At 43.3% G+C, this 27,380-nt stretch overlaps 1 protein-coding gene across 1 annotated transcript in view; it reads left to right on the top strand.

The window, feature by feature from the left end:
* LIX1 (limb and CNS expressed 1) overlaps window positions 1–27,380 on the top strand; it is a 738,396-nt gene that overhangs the window by 415,816 nt on the left and 295,200 nt on the right. Inside the window, exon 3 of the mRNA XM_086960960.1 lies at window positions 7,986–8,126. Coding sequence (XP_086817086.1) covers window positions 7,986–8,126 — 141 coding nt within the window. The remainder of the gene's footprint in view (window positions 1–7,985; window positions 8,127–27,380) is intronic.

Below are 27,380 nucleotides of genomic sequence, written 5' to 3'. Positions count from 1 at the left end.
GGGGGGAAATGGATAGAAAAAAATATATAAAAAATAAACATACCTTCGCCAGTGCCACACGCCTCACCTCGGTCCTCATCTCTCTGGATTGGGAGCACTGGAGCACTGGAAGCACCCAGGCTCCTGGACTCTCCAAGCCAATCACAACGCTGTCTGAGCAGTGCCGTGATTGGCCTGAGCAGCATGTTTGGCCGCTCAGGTAGTGCCCGGGAGCTTGAGCATGTTCTCCACCGGGCTGTGCAGCATAGCCTGGAGGAGAACATGCTAATTGCACATGGCTGTTTGGCCGACCCTCTAATCATGTGCACTTAGGGAGTGCAAACCACTCTTCACTCTTACGGTAGCGTGCCCAGCCCTGCCCCGCTCCAACCTGGCTACAGACCTACACAAAAAAATAAAAAGATAATATATTATAATTTTCTTTTTCTTTTTTGCACTGCTCGTATAGCATGGGGGTGACGTTCCTCCCCCTTAACAGAGGAGCTGCCACTGTTTACAGATCAACATGTGAAGTACACCTCATACACCATGTAAGAACCTTTCTTCATAAAGATTGAAGTAGGTCTGAATGGGAAACTAAACCTTACAAATGGCAAAGCTATCCTCTTTATCTCGTTTAGAAATCATTGATTGATGATAGTATGTTGCATTTTTCTCTGCAGAAAGCCTCACATTTGTAAAATTTGGCTAAAAAGTTGTAAACACAACTTCATGAATAAGGAAGGAAGAATGAATCAATTAAAGATGATTGAGGAAAATGCTTGACTACCTAAGATGAAGACGTGTCCTAATTAAAGTTTGATTAATATTGTTTTAGTGGGGTATTAGTGATTACTTAAAAATAATCAGAGGTGGGAATTTTTATTAAATGTTCAATTTTGGTGACACATTTGTGTAAATTAATAATTTTGACGATGCCTATAGTCGAACTACATCATTATATGGTTTATAAGTGTAAATAATAATGTAGTATAGTTATGCCACATTTTCACGTGAGACTGTATTTTATAAAAATGGATGCAGTTTCGGATGTTCTGCTCATCTTGCTCCTTTTAATTCCTCCTCCCAATCAGTGACCCGCTTCAATTCTTCTATCCCCACAGTTTCTCAGAGCACAGAGTGCTATGTCGTGTGTGGCAACTGTCCCTAGAAAGTGTTTTGCAAATGAACCTTTCCTCTGTGTTCTCTGTTTATCATTTTGAAGGACTTCGCTGAAAGTTCCAATGTAGGCCTACAGAAGAACATTTTATGTGAATCTTTGAGAAAAGTTTCACATCGTAGGTTACATCCCTGAAGAGCAGTTGCTAAACAAGCAAATGGAAGATTTCTCTTACCTTAGGAAATGGGTTAGTGCTAAGAGTTTTAGTTATTATACATTTTTTTGATTTTTCTAATGTGAGCTAGCTATGATCATTTCATGCTGTATCTGCAGTTTTTGCTCATTGTTCATGCATAAAATGTGTTAAAACACCTCTGGTTTGAAGGTTTGGGGGTGACTTCTCATTTTTCTTTCAAGACTTTCCGATTTACTTTAGGCCTCCTTTTCTCCTTTAGAGTGTCGAACTCTTTATGAGTTTGACACTTATAATCTGGAGAGATTAAACTGCCTAAATAGGGATGATTATTCTGTTTTCTGATTTTATATTCTGTGTCTGGGCCTTCATGGCATTTATTAAATGTTTTTTTGTCTCGCTTAAATTAAGAACTCTGTAATAAACCTTTAAAACATATTTTGATCTGAATTTAGTTACTGAGTGGTCTCAGTTTCTATTTGTTTTTTACTCTACCTAATTTGTAGTTTAATAGAGGGTGGTGTCTCTTGCCGCCAGATCAACAAGGACGAACAAAGCCAAACTGCCTGTGTTAAAAATCGGGGTCTCAAAATTATTGGAGCTTGGCTCCGGCGTAGGTATGCATTTCTTCACACTTGCCAAATATGGAGTTTGCTGCATGGAGAAACAAGTACACAAAGCTACATACAATGCCTCAGACTGACCACTCTTCATGGATATACCCAAACCTAAAACAAAATATCTCCTGTTTTATTGTACTCTTCTACAGAGGAGAGCTATTTCCCTCATCACAGGCAGGGTCAGACTGGACTATAGTGCAAGCAGACCGTGCCCAAAGGGCTGGTATGTCTTGTCAGTGTATGGGCTGTTTTTGGGCTATTTGTGGGCCTCTTTAATGATCTTCTGGCTGCTTATTACTGTTGATTTCTCTGATATTACCACAATAATTGCCTCCAGCAAAGCATAAATCCATGCACTCTTCCATACCTCGCAAAACACTTAAACAGCGTGTCTTTAAAAAATCAAAACTGCTCTAATTTATAAACATGAGCCACGTTTTAGCTATCTAATTTACTAATGTGGGCCCCTTTTATTTTAGTGCCCGGGCCTAGTTTCTATACAAGTCTTAAGCTGATCACAGGGCGGAGAACAAGAACTCGCAGGTAGAAAGCTCCTATAAATACTATTGGAAAAGGCTGGTAACTTGTCTCGTCTAGAAGTATTTCCAATTGTTGTGTAGAGGGCAATTGTGTGTGCAGTTTAAAGATCTAAAGCATAGAGCTCATGTGCATGAATATGGTCTCATGCATCATCTTCTGCACATGAAGCACTAAAGTCTGGTTCAGAGCAATTCTGTTCACAAAGTGGAAGTTTTTAGTGAACCCTGCTACTTTTAATGGTGGCTGTGTAGTACAGAAAGCCCTTTTACACTTGGTGGGGTAGTCTAATGCTAACAAACCGCAAGAAGATAAGAAAGGTGTCATCTAATCCTTACCTGGAATGTAACCTCTTGAAATTGAAAATCTTACTATTATTTTCAGTAAAACACATAATTCAAACAAAGAAGTAGGTTTGACCTTTTTATGGGGGTTATTTTCCTACACAATTGGAAAAAGCCAAAGATTTGAATTATTTCACCCCGCCTGGGATGGGTATGCTCAGACGTGAGTCTCATGCTCTCCACCCCACTGGAGTCAAGCTATCCTGGTTGAAGATGGCTGATAGCCAGAAACCGGTCCTAGGATGCTTGATTCCGGTCCAGGAAAGACATGGCTTGGCAGTTCGGGCTGGATTGTTCCCATGAGGCACAGGGTCAAGGCTGATTTGCATATGGCCATGTCTGAACTGGGGTGGTGTGGAGTGCAAAAAAACGATGGATTTAGGCCCAGATCTATGTACTGGGGTGAATGTATGACATTGTTCTGCATTCTGTCCATCAATTGTTGTTTTTGCATTTGTCAACCCGAGTGGGATGGGTATGCTCAGACGTGAGTCCCATGCTCTCCACACCACAGGAGTCAAGCTATCCTGGCTGAAGACGGCTGGAATGCCAGAAACCGGTCCTAGGATGCTTGATTCCGGTCCAGGAAAGACATGGCTTGGCAGTTCGGTCTGGATTGTTCCCATGAGGCACAGGGTCAAGGCTGATTTGCATATGGCCATGTCTGAACTGGGGTGGTGTGGAGTGCAAAAAAACGATGGATTTAGGCCCAGATCTCTGTACTGGGGTGAATGTATGACATTGTTCTGCATTCTGTCCATCAATTGTTTTTGAATTTGAATTCTTTCAAGAGCAATAATTGCTTCTTGAGGACCATGTAAAAGCAAGCAACAGTGTTGGACCGGACCCTCTCCGCAAGGCCACCCCAAACCCCAGACTTTTTGCCTTTTCCCCTGCTGTTTTGCTGACTTCATTGTTGTTAGGCTTCGAACTATGTACACTTTACCACAACTAACAGGTGCTAAAATGCTTGTGCTTTCTCCTCTAAACATGGTAAAATTGGCTTACACCTTTAATTTACTTGTAAGTCCCTAATAAAGTGGTACTACATGTGCTCAGGGTATGTACATTAAATGCTACAATTTAGCCTGCTGCACTTATGTACCACAATCTTAAGTAGCCCTTTTAAACATGTCTCAGGCCTGCCATTGCAGCCGGTGTGCAGTTTTAAACTGCCAATTTGACTTGACAAAACAAAAAAAAATCTTTTGGCAAGCCTAAAACTCACTTTTTAAAATATATGTTACCACTAATGAAGGTCCTAAACAGCCCATAGTGCAGGGTGCTTTGTATATTTAAAATTTTGGACATGTATTTTTAAGTTTTATCTGTACCAGTAGGAAAAAAACTCACATTTGTTTTTCACTACTCTGAGGCGCCCATCTCCCCTTGGATAACATTGGGTTACCTTAACCGCATGCGCGCTAGCGCAATTCCGCTCCTGTGCTGAGTTTTTTAAAACCGCACTTTACGTGACGAGCTGGGCTCGTCATCAGCGTGCGAGGAGGCTACGCCATGACGAGCCCAGCTCGTCATGAGCGTGGAAGGGGTTAAATGATAACGTATTACATTTAATAAGTGATAACTTTTATTTGGGGTCAGGTTGAAATATCACGTTGTGTGTCTAAGAAATTGCACTTTAAAATCTTCTTTATTGGTGAAGTTGGATTCTAAGTTTCAATTCTGAAGATGTTGATTTTGGAAAGTTGACTTTTTCTTGTCCTATTTGGTGTCTACAGCTGGTTTCCTGGGTCACATGACTAGGTGTAGTTGGCAGATGGCCTTTTTGCATTCCTCCCAGGCAACCACACAATATAGGAAATGGATTTTGGCATGATGGGCTATCCTGGCTTGAAGAGAGGGGCGGAGATGCCACCTGTAACACTTGCAAGGCACTGCCTCAGTTCACACACAAATACCTTTAAACTAGCCTATTGTGACTGCAAACAAACTGGGACCATGGCAGTGAGGCAGGAGATTCCAGAAACTTCTGTAATGGGGAAAATCCAGAAGTTTTTTCCACTTTAAAGCTGGTATCCAGCATAGAAATAAGACCCTCATACCCCTTTATAGCACGTTGCCTGAGTGACTGCAAGCGCTAGTTAGCTGGCCACCTGTTTTGAGCTACAGAAATACAAAAAAACTCCAGAGGCCACCTGCAACAGTCAAGCTGACCTGCTGCACAGGACCTGCCTGAGCCCTGCAAATGTCTGCTGCAGTGAATTCCTGATCCCCAAGAGGTGCCTCACAGGTCCTGTACCCTTGGTTGTGGCATCAGCTGAGCTCCTCCTGGAAACCTAGGAGAAATCCTGAGGTTTTGGACTCTTTGCAACCATAAACGGGCACATTCGCACCAAAATCTTGCTGCCCCTGCTGACTGCCGATGTGAACCCAACTCATCATGCTACAGTGACCGCCAGCGCTGAACAGTACAGTGATATCTGCCCTTTGTACTACGGCATTGACAACCTGAGGTGACCACAAACGTGAATCTCCAGAAAGACTGTCTGCAACACCTGACACGATCTTCGTGCTACAGCAACAACCATCTGCGATGTCTGGCCTGCATTTTGTGGCTACAGCCATAACTATCCGTGTTGTTATCCCTGCTCCTACCACACTGGACTTTGAGAAAGTAACTTTTTCAACAGGACTAACCTAGTCCCTGTATCCGGCCCATGCTCCATTGCGGTCGGCCAGAGCTTGTGACTTTCACCTGGTCTAGCACGTCCAGATAACTGCGAGTGGCACTTTGTGCTTGTAGGCTCTACACTTCCCTTAACTCTTTGAAAATGCATATCTCCAGTTATACTGATTTGGATTTTTTTTCTTTTTGGTGTATAATAATGTTTCTAATTTTATCTTTTTTTTCTAAATTGGAGTGGGGTTTTTCTTGTGTTGTGTTTTCACTTTATTACTGTTTGAGTGCTCCATAAATACTTTACACATTGCCTTCATGGTAAGCTTAACTGCTTTTGTGCCAAGCTACCAGAGGGTTAAACACAAGTAAATGTAGTGACTTTTGTGGTTCACCCTGACATGGATTGTGGCTGCTGTTTGGAAAGAGCTCATGCTCCCCTCAACCAGCAACCCAATAGCAAATCAGCTGTGTGTTTTTCATGTTCAAAGTAAAGTACTCCTTTACTGTGCCATGTGTATTTGCTAGGCAGTATAAACCTTTGCTGAGCCGTGTATGTTTGCTAATTACCAGGGGCCGGATGAACAAAACAATTGTTTTTGCATCATAAATAGACCCTTTTATGTGTCGTACAACGGCTTTTGAGATGCTTTCTGATTCTCAAATAGAAGGGAGGTATGTGTTAATTGTTTGACCTGAATGCCAATCGCAAACTTTGGTGACCCCAAGTTAGAGTGCCAACTGGGGACATAAGCTTAAAAAAAAAAATGTTTCCCTTTGGGAATTCAGAAGCAAGAACATTGGTCCACTGTCCCATGCTGACCTTCTATCAGTGCATTCGCAGCCAATCACATGGGGTTATAAATTGCCACCTGTCTAATCCGTATTCGAGCATGCTTTTGGACAATTTGTGATGCGTCCTCTACATTCCACATCATTGCGAATGGTTGTTCGTACGTCAAGCCCATTAGCCTATGTTGTGCCTCTGAATAGTTTTCTGCTCAGCAGCTTTGTCTGGGCATGGTTTTTGGCATGTCCTCCTGTCTATGTTACCAGCACTTCAAGGGTAAAGATGCATGACCAGATTTATTTGACCATGTGATGACTATTCTGGTATTCTACAGCTCTGGTCCAGATTTACTAATGCTTGTCAGCAGGTTTGCATTACTTGGAATAGAGAAGTGTGGCTCACTGGTTAGAAGCGGCAGACCCTGAAGCAGAGATCAGGCCCGGTACCAGGGTTCAATTCCCGACGCAGCAGGGTCTTGGGCATAATGTCCGCGGACTTGATAATTCTCTCGCCTCGGCGCCTACTCTAATCATGGGTCCCAAGCTGTACTCTGGGCAATAGCTTGCTTAATCTCCACAACGGCCCCTACAACGCTGGGATGCCTGGCTTCACCTTGGGGGTGCCCAGGAGGGGCATCTCACAGGGAGAGCCAGGAAGGGTTCCACAGCGTTATACAGCGCCGGGACGCTCCGTTGCTGGGGCAGCTGTGCGCTTTACAAGTATACTACATTTACATTTACACACATTTACATTCTGTAATGCAAACCTGACGTAAAGTGTTATGATAGATTTGCCATCAACACCAATCAGGATTTGCTTCGAATAGTTTCCCAAATTAATGCAAAGATGCGCAATGCACTGTTTTGCATTACTCTGTGTCATGGGGCATTCCATGAGTGGCTTGCTATTGCAACCACCAATAGGTTTTGACACAAATCCCTTTCTGCAAACAATCATAGATGAGGATTTGCACCAAAATCCTACACCTCCTTGAGGCAGGCTGCGCAAGGAGAAATGTTTTGATTTTCCTCAGTTTTCCTATTTCGTATGCCTGCGCCATTGTATAGCACACATACAAAACAGCAAAGGTGTTAGAAGATAGTATTTGTACTTAAAGTCCCCTTCAAGTACAAAAACTATTCTTTGTAGAATGCACAAACCCTTCCACTATGCAAGAGCTTGTACGTTGGCACCTGGCAGCCAAAGGTTCACCAGCACAGGGAGAGAGGAAAACAGATCCACATCTCAGCAGATACGGCGCTGTTCTGGTCTCTCCCTTTCATGCAATGCAGCTACCTTACCTTTAAGTAAATCTGTGTCATTGAGCTCTATATTACATACAAGGCTATTTTCCACTACAACTACACCACGTATGCGCACTAATAATTCTAACTGTTTAAAACACCAAGAGAAAAAGGCAAAATTCATTATACAGACCTTTTTAGTCCTGGCTGCAGAGCCTGCATAACCGTGCCAGGCATTTCATAATTTGCCTGATTCATTATTGTTTGGGGGGAAGCTCCCAAAACGTGTGTTTTCAAGAGGCCTCTGTTGTCTGACTGCCAAATTCCTCTGCACTAGGGAGCCAGAGAATCATAAACATTGTTTAACATTTATAGCTCTGTTCTGTCTCGGTTAACCTTCCACACTGATAATGTTAAACTGTATCTTCTGTAGTATCCACGGCAGAGTTTTAACTTTTTTAAATTGTAAAATAATCGTTGTGACTACCTGTTTTGATCTTATGATGTGCTTTCCTTGCAGTGCTGCTCAAGCCGAGCGGAAGCGCGCCGAGATGCAGCTAAAGTGGCTCTCATCAATTCCCTCTTCAATGAACTGCCCACTCGACTGATCACTAAAGAATTTATTGCTGAGAGTGTCCAAGAAGCGGTCTCTTCCACCAGCGTAAGTGCACGACTTAAACTCTAGCGCCACCACCTTTGCAGACCAAATGCGTCTTGACAGTATGTAGGACAGGCTATGGAGTTGGTTGAAATAGGCAGCGGCGGCTCCGCTGCTAAGGCGGTGGAGCATCCCTCCACTGCTCACTGAGCAGCTCAAAATGGAAAAATTAAATAATAACGCAACGTTATAATTTAATTTAAGCATACTGGTTCAGTTGGTTGGGGGGCGGGGCTGGGCTGTTCAGAGCTAGGGGAGGAGTGGTAGGCTCTTCCTAAGGGTGCATGATAGTTTGGCCGACGGTCTTGGGCCGGCCAAACAGTCAAGCGCACTTAGCATGTTTCCACCAGGCTGTATTGCACAGCCTTCCAGCGCCTGTCTGAGCACTGAACCATGGCGTTCAGACCAATCACAGCGCTGTTGTCACGCAGCGTTGAAATTGGCTAGGGGGTTCAGGGAGACTAAATGCTTTTTGCTGCCAGAGAAGAGGACAGAGGAGAGGCAGCGGCTGGCCGTAGCCAGGTAATTGCTTTCTGTTTATCTCCCCTCCACCCAATCCCCTCCCACTCCTCCCCGGTGCACCACCCCCGTTCAGAAGCAGCCTCTACTGGAAATAGGATTCCTTCAAGTACAACGTAGACCAAACTGGCCTTTCAGATACAAATATTTCTGTGAAGAATAAATAATTAAAGTGCTTCAGTTATAATGGACACTAAACCTCACATCTTGCAAGTCTGATCTTCACCTATACTCTAATGCCTGTTCCTGAGACGAGTCATTCTTGATGACATACATGAAGCATGTGGTTCTACCAAGACAGTTGTTTAATCAAGCAAAAAACAATACAGAAATGGCAGTTACACATAGTTTGGAATGAAAAGCAAGTAAACAAGGACAGCAGCACACAGTTTGCACTGCAAGTGACTCTTGAAATATGAACCAAAATACATTAGCCATGATTTCTCTGTCCTGTAATAAATCTCTATTTAAATCCCCGCAGGGGCAGACACCTGGTGCCAACAAGTCACGTTTCCCACCAAGGGTTCTTGGACAAATAATGTCTTCAGCATCCATTATCCATTTATACAAACTTCCCCTCTGACTAAGTGAGGGATAGAAAATTTACAGTTTGATACGAAACACACCACCATAGCACCTCATTACGTACTGTCCCTGTCACGCTCCCCATTTATAATCAACTCCAGGCAACCCAGGGTAGGGCCGAAAGGTCCAGAAACACCAGCAGGTCAACCCATCATTTTATTTTGTGATGTTGCTATGTGTGCCCTAAGTGGCTCAGGGTATGCCCAGATGTGGGTCTCTTGCTCGCTGCACCACTGGATTCGTGCTAGCTTGGTTGATTAGGGGTATCACCCCAAAACCGGTCACAGGTTCAGGGCCGGACTGGGAACCACAACCGGCCCTGGCAAAGTGCTCGGCCGGTCCCCCTCCCCACTCGGGGGGGGGTTGGAGGTTCAGCCGAGTCCTTTGCCGGGGCCAGTTTTCAGCCGATTTTGGTATTTGGACGATTTTACAGCTAGACCCAAATCCGCCCCCCCATGCGACGCACCGGGGGATTGCCCGGTGCCCGTTATGGCCAGTCCAGCCCTGCCCAGGATGCTTGTTTCCGGTCCAGAAGGGACCTGCTTGGCAGTTTGGACTGGACTGTTACCATGACGAGTAGGGTAAAGACTGATTTGCATATGGCTAGGTCCAAACTGGGTTGACAAGGCAAGCAAAATAATGATGGATTAAACTCAGATCTGTGACAGGGGGCGGTGTTTAAAAGGTGTCAACACCCTATCCAGCATTTTATTTTGTGATGTTGCAGTCGCCTCTTCAGCCTGTCCCGTCCCCGCCAAGATCATTCCCTGTCAAGTGAACAAAATCAGCCAATCAGTGGATTTGTTTTTGGTAACCCAGTTATCTTCTGCTCAAAATTCCACCATGTGTTCCAGGTGTGAGTGGGTTGTCACATCCAATGAGGCCAATGCTGCACGGCCAGAGCCTCTGGAAGTGTTGTCTGCCACATGGTCAAAGAACAAAGAGGAAGCTTTCGGAAACTCTTAAGCACCCTTTGCCTCAGCCCAGTAAGATAACACCTCCCCCTTGCAAGACACTGGGGAAGACCACTCACAAGCTTGTGCGATTGGAGCACCTAATGGTAGCCCTCTGCTATATGCAAGGTGTGATATTCCAGGATAGAAATAAATTGCAGAATGCTCCATATATGTTACTACCATATTCAAGTGAATATTGTCACTCTCAATTTATCCATCAAAATAACATGCCTTTACTTTGTGGTTTCCTAGCTAGGTCCATACTAAACCAATACCTACATTAAAATATTATTACATCCCTGGATAAACATCAGATTGGTCAAATAAAACCATTCTATCCATGAGGAATGACATGATTCGCAGTGACCATAGTTCTGCACTCTATTTCACTCACATTTATCAAGAATTTGTAGAATGACCTTACACCAACAGTCCAATAACTACAATGCTTCAAAAGTGAAATGTCATTCTGAGTTGAGGATGAGGAGGGCCGCTTCAGAAGAAACATCCTGCACTTCTTTGACTTCCCAGAAGATTGTGAAGGGTCTCAACCCGAAATATTTCTGGAAACCTGCCTCAAACTCTTCTTGCCTGTCAAAATAATTTCTCTGTGCTTCTTGGTTGAGCTGGCTCTTGGACATGTAAGAGGCCTATCGCCTGGGGATTAGATGCCACTCTCTTGGGAGACACGATTATTACACAGTCTACCTCCAGGGCATCGCCAGAGGCCCAAGGGGTTAGTGCTAATGCCCCAGAAGTATCTCTTACAGTCAGGTTCACACAGATTATCTTGGGCTGATTCATTGTCCTATGGAGAACCCTGGAAGGAACTCTTCCTGGAGTCTCTTTCTTTTGACTGTCTTTTATCACAAATCTTTTATTACGTGTAACATTATTTTAATGTTTTTTAATAATTTAGAATGCAACCCTTAAGGGAGGTACTATAATAAATTGTGTTAATTATATTTCTAACATTTTTGGTGGATTTGTTTATTTTACAATATTTGGGTATACAGTATGAAAAGTGTTCCATATTTCTTTGCCATTATAACTCAATTGATAATTAGGACTCCCCTAAGACCAACACCCCCTCACACGTCCTTTTTCAGTCAGTATTTCTGACCCCTTTTAGTAATAACAAACCACAGAGTCTCTCCTTTGGCACTGTTTACTCCCCTCCCTGTGTAAATTACCAGGGGAACCTTCCAATAAATTTGTTGTGATTTCTATGTCCTACATGCTACTATAGTGAGCTTTATAGAGAGTAAGCCCCATCATAACTGAAACAGCTATATCCCATCATGAACAATCTCCTGCTATGCTCCCTTTCGGATGCAGACCAGGGAACTTCAGACGCACATCTGACACTGGAGGAGATCTAGGTGAAAGTGCCCTCCAGAAAGATCCCACGTTCATAATGGATTCCCAATTGAGGTTTTTAAATGCTTTTTGTCGCTGCTTACACCCCATCTCCACATTCTTTTTAATGCTGTGGGCAGCTCCAGTTCTCTCACGGATGACCTTCGTTGTGAATTTATTTCTGTTATTCTGAAACCAAATAAACCCACAGAAGAACTATCTTTCTACCGACCTATTTCACTTCTCAGCATAGAGATTAAATTACTGGCTAAACCGCTGGCCACTAGGTTGCCTGCAGTGAGTGGGTCAGAAGGACATCTTGGCACTAAATAACCGATGTTTATTGTTACTCTACTCAACAGAGCCCACTACCAATTAGTGACTGATTGTTTGGGGACAGGCAGGACTCTGCCTGGTACCCAGAGTTGGCCTCCCTTGAGACACCAGGAACTCTGGGCTTAATGTATGGTGGGGCTCCCTCACGTTCACTCCCTCAGGTCACCATACTCCCCCTTTAATGTTGGCGGGTGGCACTGACACACATTGCGTGGTTTGGCAAAAGTACAGCAAGAAAACCCTTGTGAACAGGAAATTGTCTGAAACACACAGCACAGTTGTTAGTATTCTGACAGTGGGACTTGATTGGTATTTCCTACTGGGTGATATATGAGATGTATGAGACTGTGATTACATTCTTTCTTTTTCACAACTAGGTGAAGTGTTTCAACTCCTTAGATCCCAATTCTTCAAATACCTCTACTTACACCATGCTTTAGACACATACCGGTATGAGCAGGGAGCGTTACCTGAATGCAGCTCACTTGAGGTGAAGGTGACCATGGAATTCCCAGTCAGAAACGGTAATTTGAGATTATACCGATCTGTCCTCCTCAAAGCTCCTGACCTACTACAGGGGGTGTGGGTGACCTTGGGATGCTAGGGGTTGGGGGAGATGGAGAAAGAGGGGTGGCAGGAGACCAGGATGGCTGCTCGGATTGTGGCCATCCCCTCAAACCTATGAGAATTCCAATTTAATTATTTTCATAATATCTACATTGCCTGAGTCGCCTCTGGGAAATGGATAAGGCACAAAACTCTGAATGTAGAAGGTGCTGGCCCCCGAGGGGATCCTCTACCGTTCGATCTAAACATGTCAAGTCATAAAGTGATACTAGAGCGAGGTAAATGCTGCATTGACAGCCAAACTTCAGACACCCACAGTTCCACATCCCAAAGTGACTTTTCTGGGGATAATGGAGGGCTGGGCGAACTCTGCCACTTCGTAAACCCTGGCTGGAATTGGGTTCTTGATTGCGAAGCAAGACATTGCTAAGCATTGAAGACTGGCAGACCTCCTGACCACACGGAAGTGGCACAGAGAAATGGATCACTGTTCTAGTGCAGAAAACGCAGCCTACAAATATGGAAGGTGTGACCGCCAACATGCAAAGGTATGGGTCCCTTGGATCAAAGGACATCAGAATTATAGTGGCACAACCGGACAATGCCATCACTACCTGTTTTTACATGCTGCCTCTCTGTGACTCGGATACAGTTTATGTATGTTTAATTTGCAATACCCACTGTATTAGGTGCCATGAGTTATAGCTGTACTATAAATGGTCATTTTCTTCCTTTTCAAAATTAATGAAAGAAGTAAAATAAATTGTAGGATGAGATGGCTCAATAGGTTCAGTATATGCTGAAGGGATATGTGGGTGCTCGTATCCCCCATGCTACAGGCTCAAATACTGGTGGACTTAACTCGGTCTTTCATCCTTTGAGCTTGAAAAGATGCATATCATTAACATGTCAAACACATTATTATGGATGTGTAAAATTGTGTAACTTTTCTTACAAGCATTCCATAAATTTGTGCAAACGATTTTAAAAAGCTTTTCAAATCCACAAAAGCAATTCCCAAATTGCAGAACAAAAGGTAATAGAGATAAGGTTTTACAATACACTATTAAAACACATATGTTGCTAGGAAAATACTGAAAAGTATTAGGTATTATTAAATATTTCTAGTTGTTTCCCTAACATATTTGCAATTTTCTAGAAAAAGTAGTGTTTGCTAAAAAACATTCCAGATGTTTGACTAGACAAAAAAAATCAGAAATTTTGCAGTTTCACGAAATTTGTATTCATAAATGCCACCAAATTCCAATAATGAAGTTATAATGTGCCCCTCCACCTTTTAATTTAACCATACTGCAGTTACAGATTTGTGTTATACAAACAGTTAATTGTAACTTAGTGCTCCACACACCAGTAAGAAGAGGCAGACAAATTACTCATTATAGCAAGCTATGCTGAAAATGAATATATACTCTGAAACATATCAACACTTGATGTAGGGATGAACAAGTGAAATTAATAATAAAATGCATTAAATCTACTCCCCTAGAGTTAATTTTACGTGTGCCCCCTCATGTCTTCGTTCATACTCTATCCACATCACGTTGATGTGTCTTATTTAAGTTTGAGATACATTCAAAGGACCTTGTCTATCCATAGGGCATTTTTTGTTGCTGGCTGTTGGAACATAAAAAGTCTGTCGCATGGTAATCGACGTGTACACCTGCCCTGAGTGCCCCAGCTGCAACAATGTCTAGATCATGACATAGGCCTGTCTCTCAGATTGTGGACTATTTGTACCAGGATGGGAACTGAAAGAGCTTCCCTTATAGTAGTGAAAGACTACTGCCTTTGCCAGGAGTTAAGCAGCATAAGCGTGGTGGTGGGAGCATCCGTGTAGTGATCAGTAGAAGTGAACATGCCTTTTTTAGCTGTGCCACTGGGTTGAGGCCTACTGGCTCACTCATGTAAGGTTCTGCTGCTATGGGCTTAACTCACCCTTATTAGGTTCGCATTTAGTGCTGTGCAGTGCATGTGTGTTATATGCCTGTGCTGGATGTATGTGTGTCTTTGAATGATACAATTTTATTTATATTATTATCAAAAGAAGGGCGAGGATTATATGGAGCACACCCTTATCCCGGGATAATTAGTTCAAACATAAGGGACGGGACCCTAATCAAATCAACTGCACCCTCCTACCTAATTCACCTACCTAATTGGTGGCATGGTGCATCATTTGGCTCTCACCTAGTGTGCTGAGTACATCCTAGGTGTGCTTCAACTCCTGGACACAGTGGAGCGGATTTTGTTGTGCAAGACAGTGAAAAAAAGTTAATTTAAAATTGGCTCAAGGATCCCCTTCCAATTAGGCAAATACATTTTTAATAATGGGGTCCTAGGACAAGGTTAAAAGCTAAGTGTGGTGTTTATAAGATATAATTGGTCTTGAACATCCTTTGATTTGTCATTAGTCTACATGTTTCAGCCAGTTTTGAGAAAATGTTAAGGCTTTCTTCAGGACCAGAAATGAAAAGGCCAAAAAGACTGCCTCAGTGAATTCAAGGTAGACACACCAAGGTGTGCCTCTTGAGGAGGGGTTATCCAGGCACTCACGTTTTATTTTCACCCAGTATGCTGTATCTGTAAGAGAAGAATAGCAAGATAATAGGTAATCCTCATTGTGTGGAAATAATCGGATGCAGTATATGGTATTGTACACCCATTCTATGTCACCTTCACCATACAACATTCATGCTAAGCGAACTCTTATTTCCACATGTCACCTGTGAGAGAATCATAGTCACTAGAAGCAGATTTTAATAATGTGCTTCTTTTATGTAAATCATAATGCAGTAACACCCCTCTGAATGTCATCGTAACTATTAATTTATAAGCTATTTGCTAGGAAGGTATCTTATAATTAAGCATGCAAAGTTCCTTTACGTTGCGTGCTTCTTGAGGCTATCGACCATGTCATAGGTCTAACCTCTCATTTGTCAAAATGTATGATCAATATATGACTCCTTTTAAAGAAAGATTTATGGCGGGGAAGAGGGTGAATGTTTTGCAAAATACAGAGTTAATTAAAACATAGCTAAAGTGAAAGGAAGTTCTCTTACGTGAATCAAGAGAAAATCAAGTGACATGGATCCCTGTGGGGGCAGAGCGTGTAGTCACACACAAGAAACGGACAATAGGAAGACAAAGTCTTGTAAATGCCTGAATGCTAAAGTAAAACCTACTGGGAATGAGCGCTCCCTCAGAGTAGCCACTTACGTCATCAAGTTTAGCCGCCCATGTCGGTTACCTATTTTGGCCCTGACACAAGATCCCGGAGATACTCCAGTTTCAGCATCTTGCGCTCATGGGTTCTAGCTGGCCTTTCCATAATGTACGGATGTTCGCATGCTCAAGTCACAGGCTGTTTGGTATTGGTCGAGCCGGACCTGCCTCCCAGTTTGTTAACCATTTTGTGTGGGGCTGCTGCACTCTCAAAGGGAGTAAGTTATGAGCCATTTGCGATACATCATTCGATCAAATTGGAGATTAATGTAGGCAACAAGTGTTTAAAGGTCATGTTTGAAAACAGGATTTTCTTGTCCTTCATAGAAAGAGAGGAAGCTATGCAAGTGTAGGTCACAGGATATACTCCCTAATATCAATATTAATCGTGGTTAATTATTTTCATAATATCTATATTGCCTGAGTCGCCTCTGGAAAATGGATAAGGCACAAAACTCTGAATGTAGAAGGTGCTGGCCCCCGAGGGGATCCTCTACTGTTGGATCGAAACATGTCAAGTCATAAAGTGATACTAGAGCGAGGTAAATGCTGCATTGACAGCCAAACTTCAGACACCCACAGTTCCACATCCCAAAGTGACTTTTCGGGGGATAATGGAGGGCTGGGCGAACTCTGCCACTTCGATAACCCTGGCTGGAATTGGGTTCTTGGTTGCGAAGCAAGCCATTGCTAAGCATTGAAGACTGGCAGACCTCCTGACCACACGGAAGTGGCACAGAGAAATGGACTACTGTTCTAGTGCAGAAAATGCAGCCTACAAATGTGGAAGGTGTGACCGCCAACATGCAAAGGTATGGGTCCCTTGGATCAAAGGACATCAGAATAATAGTGGCACAACCGGACAATGCCATCACTACCTGTTTTTACATGCTGCCTCTCTGTGACTCGGACACAGTTTATGTATGTTTAATTTGCAATACCCACTGTATTAGGTGCCATGAGTTTTAGCTGTACTATAAATGGTCATTTTCTTCCTTTTCAAAATTAATGAAAGAAGTAAAATAAATTACAGGGTGAGATGGCTCAATAGGTTCAGTATATGCTGAAGGGATATGTGGGTACTCGTATCCCCCATGCTACAGGTTCAAATACTGGTGGACCTAACTCGGTCGTTCATCCTTTGAGCTTGAAAAGATGCATATCATTGCCATGTCAAACACATTAATATGGATGTGTAAAATTGTGTAACTTTTCTTACAACCATTCCATAAATTTGTGCAAACGATTTTAAAAAGCTTTTCAAATCAGCAAAAGCAATTCCTAAATTGCAGAAGAAAAGGTAATAGAAAAAATGTTTTACAATACACTATTAAAACACATATGTTGCTAGGAAAATACTGAAAAGTATTAGGTATTATTAAATATTTCTAGCTGTTTCCCTAATATATTTGCAATTTTCTTGAAAAAGTAGTGTTTGCTGAAAAACATTCCAGATGTTTGACTAGACAAACAAATTCACAAATTTGCAGTTTCACGAAATTTGTATTCATAAATGCCACCAAATTCCAATAATGAAGTTATAATGTGCCCCTCCACCTTTTAATTTAACCATACTGCAGTTACAGATTTGTGTTATACAAACAGTTAATTGTAACTTAGTGCTCCACACACCAGTAAGAAGAGGCAGACAAATTACTCATTATAGCAAGCTATGCTGAAAATGAATATATACTCTGAAACATATCAACACTTGATGTAGGGATGAACAAGTGAAATTAATAATAAAATGCATTAAATCTACTCCCCTAGAGTTAATTTTACGTGTGCCCCCTCATGTCTTCGTTCATACTCTATCCACATCACGTTGATGTGTCTTATTTAAGTTTGAGATACATTCAAAGGACCTTGTCTATCCATAGCGCATTTTTTGTTGCTGGCTGTTGGGACATAAAAAGTCTGTCGCATGGTAATCGACGTGTACACCTGCCCTGAGTGCCCCAACTGCAACAATGTCTAGATCATGACATAGGCCTGTCTCTCAGATTGTGGACTATTTGTACCAGGATGGGAACTGAAAGAGCTTCCCTTATAGTAGTGAAAGACTACTGCCTTTGCCAGGAGTTAAGCAGCATAAGTGTGGTGGCGGGAGCATCCGTGTAGTGATCAGTAGAAGTGAACATGCCTTTTTAGCTGTGCCACTGGGTTGAGGCCTACTGGCTCACTCATGTAAGGTTCTGCTGCTATGGGCTTAACTCACCCTTATTAGGTTCGCATTTAGTGCTGTGCAGTGCATGTGTGTTAAATGCCTTTGCTGGATGTATGTGTGTCTTTGAATGATACAATTTTATTTATATTATTATCAAAAGAAGGGCGAGGATTATATGGAGCACGTCCTTATCCCGGGATAATTAGTTCAAACAAAAGTGACGGGACCCTAATCAAATCAACTTCATCCAACTGCAATCATATTTAAAAAAAATCTTTTTTTTTTAGAAGAACCCTCACCCACCTACCTAATTCACCTACCTAATTGGTGGCATGGTGCATCATTTGGCTCTCACCTAGTGTGCTGAGAACATCCTAGGTGTGCTTCAACTCCTGGTTACAGTGGAGCGGGTTTTGTTGTGCAAGGCAGTGAAAAAAAGTTCATTTAAAATTGTCTCAAGGATCCCCTTCCAATTAGGCAAAGACATTTTTTAATAATGGGGTCTTAGGACAAGGTTAAAAGCGAAGTGTGGTGTTTATAAGATATAATTGGTCTTGAACATCCTTTGATTTGTCATTAGTCTACATGTTTCAGCCAATTTTGAAAAAATGTTAAGGCTTTCTTAAGGACCAGAAGTGAAAAGGCCACAAAGACGGCCTCAGTGAATTCAAGGTAGACACACCAAGGTGTGCCTCTTGAGGAGGGGTTATCCAGGCACTCACGTTTTATTTTCACCCAGTATGCTGTATCTGTAAGAGAAGAATAGCAAGATAGTAGGTAATCCTCATTGTGTGGAAATAATCGGATGCAGTATATGGTATTGTACACGCATTCTGTGTCACCTTCACCATACAACATTCATGCTAAGCGAACTCTTATTTCCACATGTCACCTGTGAGAGAATCATAGTCACTAGAAGCAGATTTTAATAATGTGCTTCTTTTATGTAAATCATAATGCAATAATACCCCTCTGATTGTCATTGTAACTATTAATTTATAAGCTATTTGCGAGGAAGGTATCTTATAATTAAGCATGCAAAGTTCATTTACGTTGCGTGCTTCATGAGGCTATCGACCATGTCATAGGTCTAACCTCTCATTTGTCAAAATGTATGATCAATATATGACTCCTTTTAAAGAAAGATTTATGGCAGAGAAGATGGTGAATGTTTTGCAAAATGCAGAGTTAATTAAAACATAGCTAAAGTGAAAGGAAGTTCTCTTACGTGAATCACGATAAAATCAAATGACATGGATCCCTGCGGGGGGCAGAGCGTGTAGTCACACACTAGAGACGGACAATATGAAGACAAAGTCCTGTAAATGCCTGAATGCTAAAGTAAAACCTACTGGGAATGAGCGCTCCCTCAGAGTAGCCACTTACGTCATCAAGTTTAGCCGCCCATGTCGGTTACCTATTTTGGCCCTGACACAAGATCCCGGAGATACTCGTTTCAGCATCTTGCGCTCATGGGACCTCATTTATGATTTTTTGCCGCAGGGAAGCGCAGCAGGCCTTCCTGCTGCGCTTCCCTACGGCAAAAGAAAAGGGAAGAAATGCGCCGTATCTATAAGATACGGCGCATTCCTGTCCTTTTCCTCTCCGCCGGCGCACAATGGGCTGCCTGCGCCAGCGCAGGCACCCTTGCACAATGGTGCAAGGGTGCCTGCGTTGCGGGGAAGATTATTTTTGTACAGGAAGGGAAACCTTTCTGTACAAAAATAATCACAAGAGGCTTTTCCTCTTTCTACGTGTGCTGTAGAATGCAGCACACATAGAAAAAGGAAATACGAGGAGAAATAAAGACATTTCTCGCTGTTGCGCCTCCCTTACGCCTCCCCTGGGGAGGCGTAAGCTTTTGGCACTGCTTCAGAGTTACGATTTCTCGTAAATCTGGGGCAGTGTCAAAAGGCCATGGATGTTGCTGGGAACGCCCCCAGCAACACCCATTGCACGCCCCTTTAACGCAGTACACTGCGTTAAAGGGACTGATATTTATCAGGCAGCAGTACGCCACAAAAACTGGCGTACTGCTGCCTGATAAATACCACGCTGGTTTCTGCGCCACGGAACTTCATGAAAAGTGAAGTTCCGATGGCGCAAGGGGCCTCATAAATGAGGCCCATGGGTTCTAGCTGGCCTTTCCATAACGTACGAATGTTCGCATGCTCAAGTCACGGGCTGTTTGGTATTGGTCGAGCCGGACCTGCCTCCCAGTTTGTTAACCATTTTGTGTGGGGCTGCTGCACTCTCAAAGGGAGTAAGTTACGAGCCATTTGCGATACATCATTCGATCAAATTGGAGATTAATGTAGGCAACAAGTGTTTAAAGGTCATGTTTGAAAACCGGATTTTCTTGTCCTTAATAGAAAGAGAGGAAGCTATGCAAGTGTATGTCACAGGATATATTCCCTAATATCAATATTATTCGCGGTTGGGCCAAAAAATGCCAAGCTCTATATTAAGTGGATACAGAGAGCTGATTTGTGCCTAGATGTTGTTCCTGAATTAGGAAGTGGATAATTCACAAGATATAAGCAACGGAGGGATCCTTTTATTGTAGAGAATTCTTCCTGAGGATAGTTTTTACTGATTCTGTGGTAAATTTTCCTTCTTAATCAGAATAAGGGAGCCTGAAGAGCATAACCCTATTAGAATAGTGTTGCCCACGGAGAATTGGCATTTTGACAGGGACTACAAAAAGTCAAACTCAACAACAGATAGGACCCCTCAAGTTGACCATATGGTGCTTGTTCAAAGTGTTATCAACAGTTCAAGCACTGGCCATTTAAAGGATTTAATTAGTACTCTGTGTGTTCTAGGGAATGTTCTCATTCAGTCCCTTTCTATGTGTAGATAATCGGTATATCCATCTCTGTTCTTTCTCCAGGAGTCAGTCATGTTACTTCTCTTGGGTTTTTTCTAATACTTCTATACAGCCCATTTAAAGGAATTTGCTGTATGTCCTGTTTTGAAAAAATGGTCAGTCATTCTTGTTGTATTGAGATTGCATATGATGTTACTGCAATGTTTGCAAATTCTCACTTTGATCTTTCTACTAGTCATTCATATGTACCGCAGTCCATAAGAGCAAGTGATCATACAGATCACATTTATTGAGCTACAATTGGTATGCCTCCTTAGGTACCAGGATTTATTTGGGTCTAGATCGAGAGTCTTGGTGGTGTATGTCACATAACACACACTACAGTTGCCGCATGGAAAGTGCCCTTTCACATTTGATAATCCCCAAGCATTGAGCACCGTATTGGTAGGTTGTTCAATGTATTTTTTTGGGCAGGTAGATACCGGGTAATCTTTTAAGCTTCTTGCTTTTTTGTAAGAGAACAGGGGTTTCTCACAGTTCAATTTTCCAGTTTGTAATAACCGCCAATGTTTATTTATGGCTTTGGTAACTTTGTTTGAAATAGTACTATAGGTAGTTACACAAGGGAGAGAGATCTTTTTCTCGGTTCTGGGTAATTCTTCAAGGAGATGATCTCTGTTTTGATTATGTGCACGCTTTTGGGAAGATTTTATTATCTTATCTCGGTCCATTAGTTTGTTAGACAGAGGTGATGCTTGTACAAAGTAATCTTCCGATTGGCTGCAGTTTCTTCTGAGAGGGAGAAATTGCCCATAAGGTAAATTCTCCCTAAATGCCCTTGGGTGGAAGCTGTCAAATTTCAATAAGGTGTTTCTTGTTGTAGGTTTGTAGTAGGTAATGGTGTCAATCAATCAATCAGGAGTTTGTTAAACACGACTACTCAACCGTAAAGGTCTCAAGGCTCTGGGGGGCGGGTCTCAGGTTCCGGTCCATCAAAGGAGGGGGTCTGTCGAAGAGCCAGGTTTTGAGGTTTCTTGTGAAGATGGGGAGCGATGTTGTCTGTCTGAGGTGGAGCGGAAGATTGTTCCAGGCTGTGGCCGCGAGGAAGGAGAAGGAGTGGCCTCCCGATCTGGTGTTTCTGGCGCGTGGGACCATGGCGTTGGAGAGCTGAGCTGATCGTAGGGTCATTTGGGGTGTGTGAAATTTGAGTTGGCTGTTCCGGTATGCTGGTCCGGTATCGTGGAGGGTCTTGTGAGCGTGGGTTAGCATCTTGAAGGTGATTCCAGCTTTGAAGGGGAGCCAGTGGAGTGTGCGCAGGTGCTGGGAGATGTAGTAGTGACATGGTAGGTTGAGGACCAGTCTGGTGGTGGCGTCTTGGATGTTCTGTAGTTTGCGGGTGAGGTTTTTGTTTATTCCGGCATAGAGTGCGTTGCCATAGTCGAGTCTGCTGGTGACCAGGGCGTGGGTGACGGTCTTTCTGTGTTCAAGAGGGATCCATTTGAAGGTCGGGGAGGTGGAGGGTGTGGAAGCAGGAGGACAAGACAGAGTTGATCGGGGGGTCCATTTTGAGCTCTGAGTCCAAGATGATTCCCAGGTTGCGTGCGTGGTCCGTAGGGGTGGCTGGGTTTCCGAGGGCGGGGGGCCACCAGATGTCGTTCCAGGGATCAGGGTTTGGGCTCATGATGAGTACTTCCGTTTTGTTGGTGTTTAGTTATAGGCATCTGTTTTTCATCTATTTGGCGACTACTTCCATGCCTTCTCGAAAGTTGTGTCTGGCGGTGTTGGGTTTGTTGTATAGGGAGAGTATGAGTTGGGTGTCATCTGTGTATGACACAATGTTGAGTCCCTAGATTCTGACAATGGTGGCAAGCTGAGCCATGTAGACGTTGAAGAACGTCGGGCTGAGGGAGGAGCCCTGGGGCACTCCGCAGGTGGTAGGTGTAGGGTCCGAGAGGAAAGGGAGGGGGAGTTTGACCCACTGCGTTCTGCCAGAGAGGAAGGAGCGGATACAGTTGAGGGCCTTGTCTTGGTTTCCTGCATCGTGGAGTCTGCGTGTTAGGTTGCGGTGAGAGAATACGTTAATATCTAAGAATGTAATGTTTTTTTTATTTGTGCAGTGGAGGGAATTTCAAGTTCTTATCACAGTTGTTAATCCATTCCATAAAAAGGGGAAGAGTCTATTCTTCACCTTGCTAGATCATCAATATATCATCTATATACCTTTTCCAAAGAGTAATATTTTCTCTGAAAGGATTATTGGTATCCAGTATGTGCGTTTTTTCAAAGTCAAAGACATAAAAACCAGCCACATTTGGGGCAAAGGTACTCCCCATTGAGGTGCCATAGGTTTGCAGAAAGAGGTCCCCTTCAAACTTGAAGAAGTTTTCTTTAAGTGCTAATTCTGCACATTCAAGAATGAAGGATTTTGGTGTTTTGAAGTCCTAATCGGCTCTTTCTGGGGTGTTCTGAATGACTTTGATGGTGTCGTCCTGGGGGAGGCTCGTATATATACTTTCGATATCCAAGCTTATGATTGATACAATACATGGAAGATCTGGAGGAACAGGAGGATGTAGAGGAATTAGCCTGGCTGTGCACCCCCACCCCACGCCGAGACAGATTTGTGGATTGCTGCATTTCTGTGATGTGGGTAGGACATACAATGAAGGAAGGAGAGCCAGGCTCTTCAATATACTTCAAAGGGTGCTCTTTGATTCAGTGATAGATCACTGGGAAGGGACCTGGGCCTATCTCAGGCAGGAGGTGGGTCAGATAAGAGAATCATATAGAGAAGGCCTATGCCCTGAGGAAACCTTTTGGTACACAAATCACTGTGGATGCCATCCAGATGTGAACTTCTAGTCACTCCTATGGCCTATGATGTGGAATTATCAGACTTGGAGTTGCTCCTGCTGTGACAGACTGCTTACAGGAGGAAGGGCGGGGAGAAGGAGACAAGAGGGCACTTAAAAAGGAAGCAGACCCCCCAACATAGACTTCAAAAACTCAAACTCACATTTCATGTCTGGAAATGCACTATAAGGTGCGGAGCTCAAGACCCCAAACATTGTAAACTGTCAAGCTGTGGGACAAGAAGAATCTCTGCAAGACTCCTGCCTGTGAACATGACTGGGGGGTCAAAGCCTACGGACTTCCAGCTGGGTGAGGAGACAGTACCCAGGGACTTCAAGACCACCTGCCCTGGAACCTGGAGCACCAGTGCCTGCCTGGGTGCCAAAAGCAGTGTGCCCTGTGAGGAAGAGGCATACAATAAAAGGAGCGAGGTCCAGTGGGAATTCCTGGTGACTGATTCACTGATGCGAGATGAGAGGAGACTGCTTTTGCACCAATCATAGCCTGTGTGCACAAGGAAATCGGCCACCCCGTTTGCCATGCAGGCCAGCCATGAAGATTGCTGGTGTGCCGATCAGGCTGTAGCCAGTGTGCAGAGGGAAGTCGGCAATCCCATATGCCAGGTGGGGCCGCTGTGAAAATTAGTGTCATGCCGATCAGGCCATAGAACCATGTGCAGGGTGAGTATGGTGACATAGTATGCTTCTAGATGAGGCCACCAGGAGAAAGGCAAGGAGTGTGGTCAAGACTGTTGCCAAGAAGAAGAGGCCATTGTGGTAACTCATCTGGGCCCGAGCCCTGACTGAGGATCTGCACCAGAAGCGTTGAATCCCCTCTCCCCCGACTTGTGGGGAGGATGTAGGAAAAACTTACTGTCACCAGAGGTACCAGCAGTCTCCCCATCCCAGTCTTGGATGAGTGATGAATTGCTGTCTTTTAGTCACACATTCATCAATTACATACAGGAACCCCCACCGTGCACCTCCGTGTTCACACAGCAGCGGAAGGAGTGGGTTCCTGTAGGTAATCCAACGGTGCTGAATCTTTGATGAATGTGTGACTAAAAGACAGCACCTCCCACCTGATTCGCATGCCATTTGAAAAAAGAGACCAGTGGAAAATCTACTGAGGACAGAAAGAAGACAGGTGAGTGCACTAGACCTCACATGAGTCCATGGAATGTGTGCATAATATAGAGGCAGGGACAATAGAACAGTAAATTTGCCCTGACAAAGGCCCCAGACCCACGTGGGCTCCTAGCAAGGGCCGAAACATGTTGGAACAGCAAAAGGGGTACAACTGAACAATTATATTTGGTACAACCTAACAAGTTCATGTTTTTAGGTCTCGCCTAGGCAGCGTTTGCGCTGCCTCTTCAAAACATGCTGTATTCAGGATAGGCGAATAAAGCTCCACCAACTTTCCACCCATCTTTTTATTTGGCTCCTGTCCCTGTCCTTTGTAAATGATGGCTTTTCATTGGTCAATAGGCTTAGTAGTCCCTCCTTAGTAACCTCCTTGTCTCCTCTTGTAACCTCCCATGAGGACACCCCTGTTACACGTGTCCTTACCCCCAGGTCTTACTTACAGCCTAAAGGGACTATTTTCTTAAAAGGATACAGGCAGGGCACACACTTGGTCCTAATCTAGTCTGGTAGTGCTTACTTCACTCACAAGAACATCTCAGATTTATATGAGACCATCTATTAATTTCCCTTCATCAGCTCCACACAGTGTAAAACCTGATCTGGAATTAATATAATAATTCCTTTGTCACATTTCAAAGCTACTAATTTTATATATGGACATAGCTAGTTGAATGTACTTGTGGTACTGCAATGCATTATGGGCAGGGTGGATTTACCACATCTTCGGCCATATGTGGCCAAAAGAGGTTCACCGGGACCTCTTTTTGCCACATATGGTACTGCACCCTGCAACATGTCTAGATAAAAAAAAATTAAAATTGCATTTATAAAGCCTGTAACTCCAACTCCAACTCCAACAAATGCAAGACCAATTGCATTTCCAATGCAATAGGTCTTGAATGTGTTAAAGTTAGAGCTGTTGGTGTTGAAAATTACAATGTTTTTACTTTTGCTCTTTGAAACTATTGGCAATAGTGCAAAGCAAATATAATAATTCCACTACAAATAACAAAACAAAAACTAAATATTCTGCCCCATTTTCTTGAATTGGCTCCTGTCCCTGTTCTTTGTAAATGTAGGCTTTTCAGAACACAAGCTATATCCTCTGTAAAGTTGGCAGTGGTTACTTTACTCACTAGCAAATATCACATTTATATGAGACCTTCTATTAATTTCCCTTCATCAGCACTATACAGAGTAGAACCTCATCCAGAATTACTATAATAATTCCTTTGTCACATTTCAAAGCTACTAATTTTATATATGGACATAGCTAGTTGAATGTACTTGTGGTACTGTCTTGCATGCAATGCATTATGGGTAGGGTGGATTTAACATATCTTTTGCAGAGTGCAGTAGCATATGTGGCCAAAATAGGTTCCCCGGGACCTCCTTAGGCCACATTTGGCATTGAACCCTTCAACATGTCTAGATAAAAAAAATGCCATTTATAAGGCCAGTAACTCCAACTCCAACAAATGCAAGACCAATTGCATTTCCAATGCAATAGAGCTCGAATGTGTTAAAGTTAGAGCTGTTGGTGTTGAAATGATAATGTTTTTTACTTTTGCTTTTTTATACCATTGGTAATAGTGCAAGGCAGATATAATAATTCTACTGCAAATAAAAACAAAACTAAACATTATTCCCCATTTTCTCAATTCACTCCTGCCCTTGTCCTTTGTAAATAGCGGTTTTTAAAGATCACAAGCTATGTCCTCTGTAAGGCTGACAGTTGTTACTCTGCTCACTAGCACATCTCACATTTATATGAGTCTTTCTGGTAATTTCCCTTCATCAACTCCACACAGAGTAGTATCCTACTCCGGAGTTAATATAATAATTCTTTGTCACATTTCAAAGCTACTAATTTTATATATGAACATAGTAACACGAGTACATTCAACTAGCTGTCTTCCATGCAATGCATTATGGGTAGGGTGGATTTATCATATCTTCTGCAGTGAGCAGAACCATAAGTGGCCAAAAGAGGGCCCATGGACTCCACGCCAGTTTAGAAAAATAAAGTATCTTTATCTAAACTACACAAGACCAAAACGACAAAAATCCAACATACACAGTTCAAGACTATGAGTATAAAAGCGTTCTAGAGTTTGCGAAAAAATAATCCACAGTTGCATCACTTTTAGCCCCAAAGTATCTGTAGATTCGACAAAAGTTCCAAGTGGAAGCTGCAGAGTTGAAAATCAATCGATGTGCCACTACTGAGAGACCCTGGGGAGGCGATGCGACAACCCCACTGCATGCAGCAGGCGTGTTGCGACGAATCCCGTCTGTATGGGGAGGGATGCGATACCTTGTATGGATTCCGGTGCGCAGGTTAGGTAGGAAGCATTTCGCACAGGTATGATGCGATGATCTTAGGGATGGCGACTGTCTTCGGTGCGGCGATGATGCACGGCTCAGTGTTGATCTTCTCCTCTCACGGCCCCTCGATGCGTTGGATCTGCGACGATGTTCGCAGCGATGGGATGGGATCCGCAAGCAAGCGATGCAACGGTTTCTCACAGCGACGATAGGCTCTGCGACGATATTCCCAGCGACAGGAATCTTCCTGTACTGGGGCAATGCTCTCCGCAAGCGAACGATGCGTCGGTTCTTACAGCAGCAACAGGCACTGCGATGATCTTCGGGGTGACGGAAATTTTCTCGCAGTGTCGACGATGCGCTCCG

Source organism: Lissotriton vulgaris, chromosome 3_1 (genome assembly GCF_964263255.1).
Source record: "Lissotriton vulgaris chromosome 3_1, aLisVul1.2, whole genome shotgun sequence".
Classification (NCBI taxonomy): domain Eukaryota; kingdom Metazoa; phylum Chordata; class Amphibia; order Caudata; family Salamandridae; genus Lissotriton; species Lissotriton vulgaris.
Note: the sequence above shows the minus strand (reverse complement) of the source record. Positions and strands in the feature narration are given on the sequence as shown.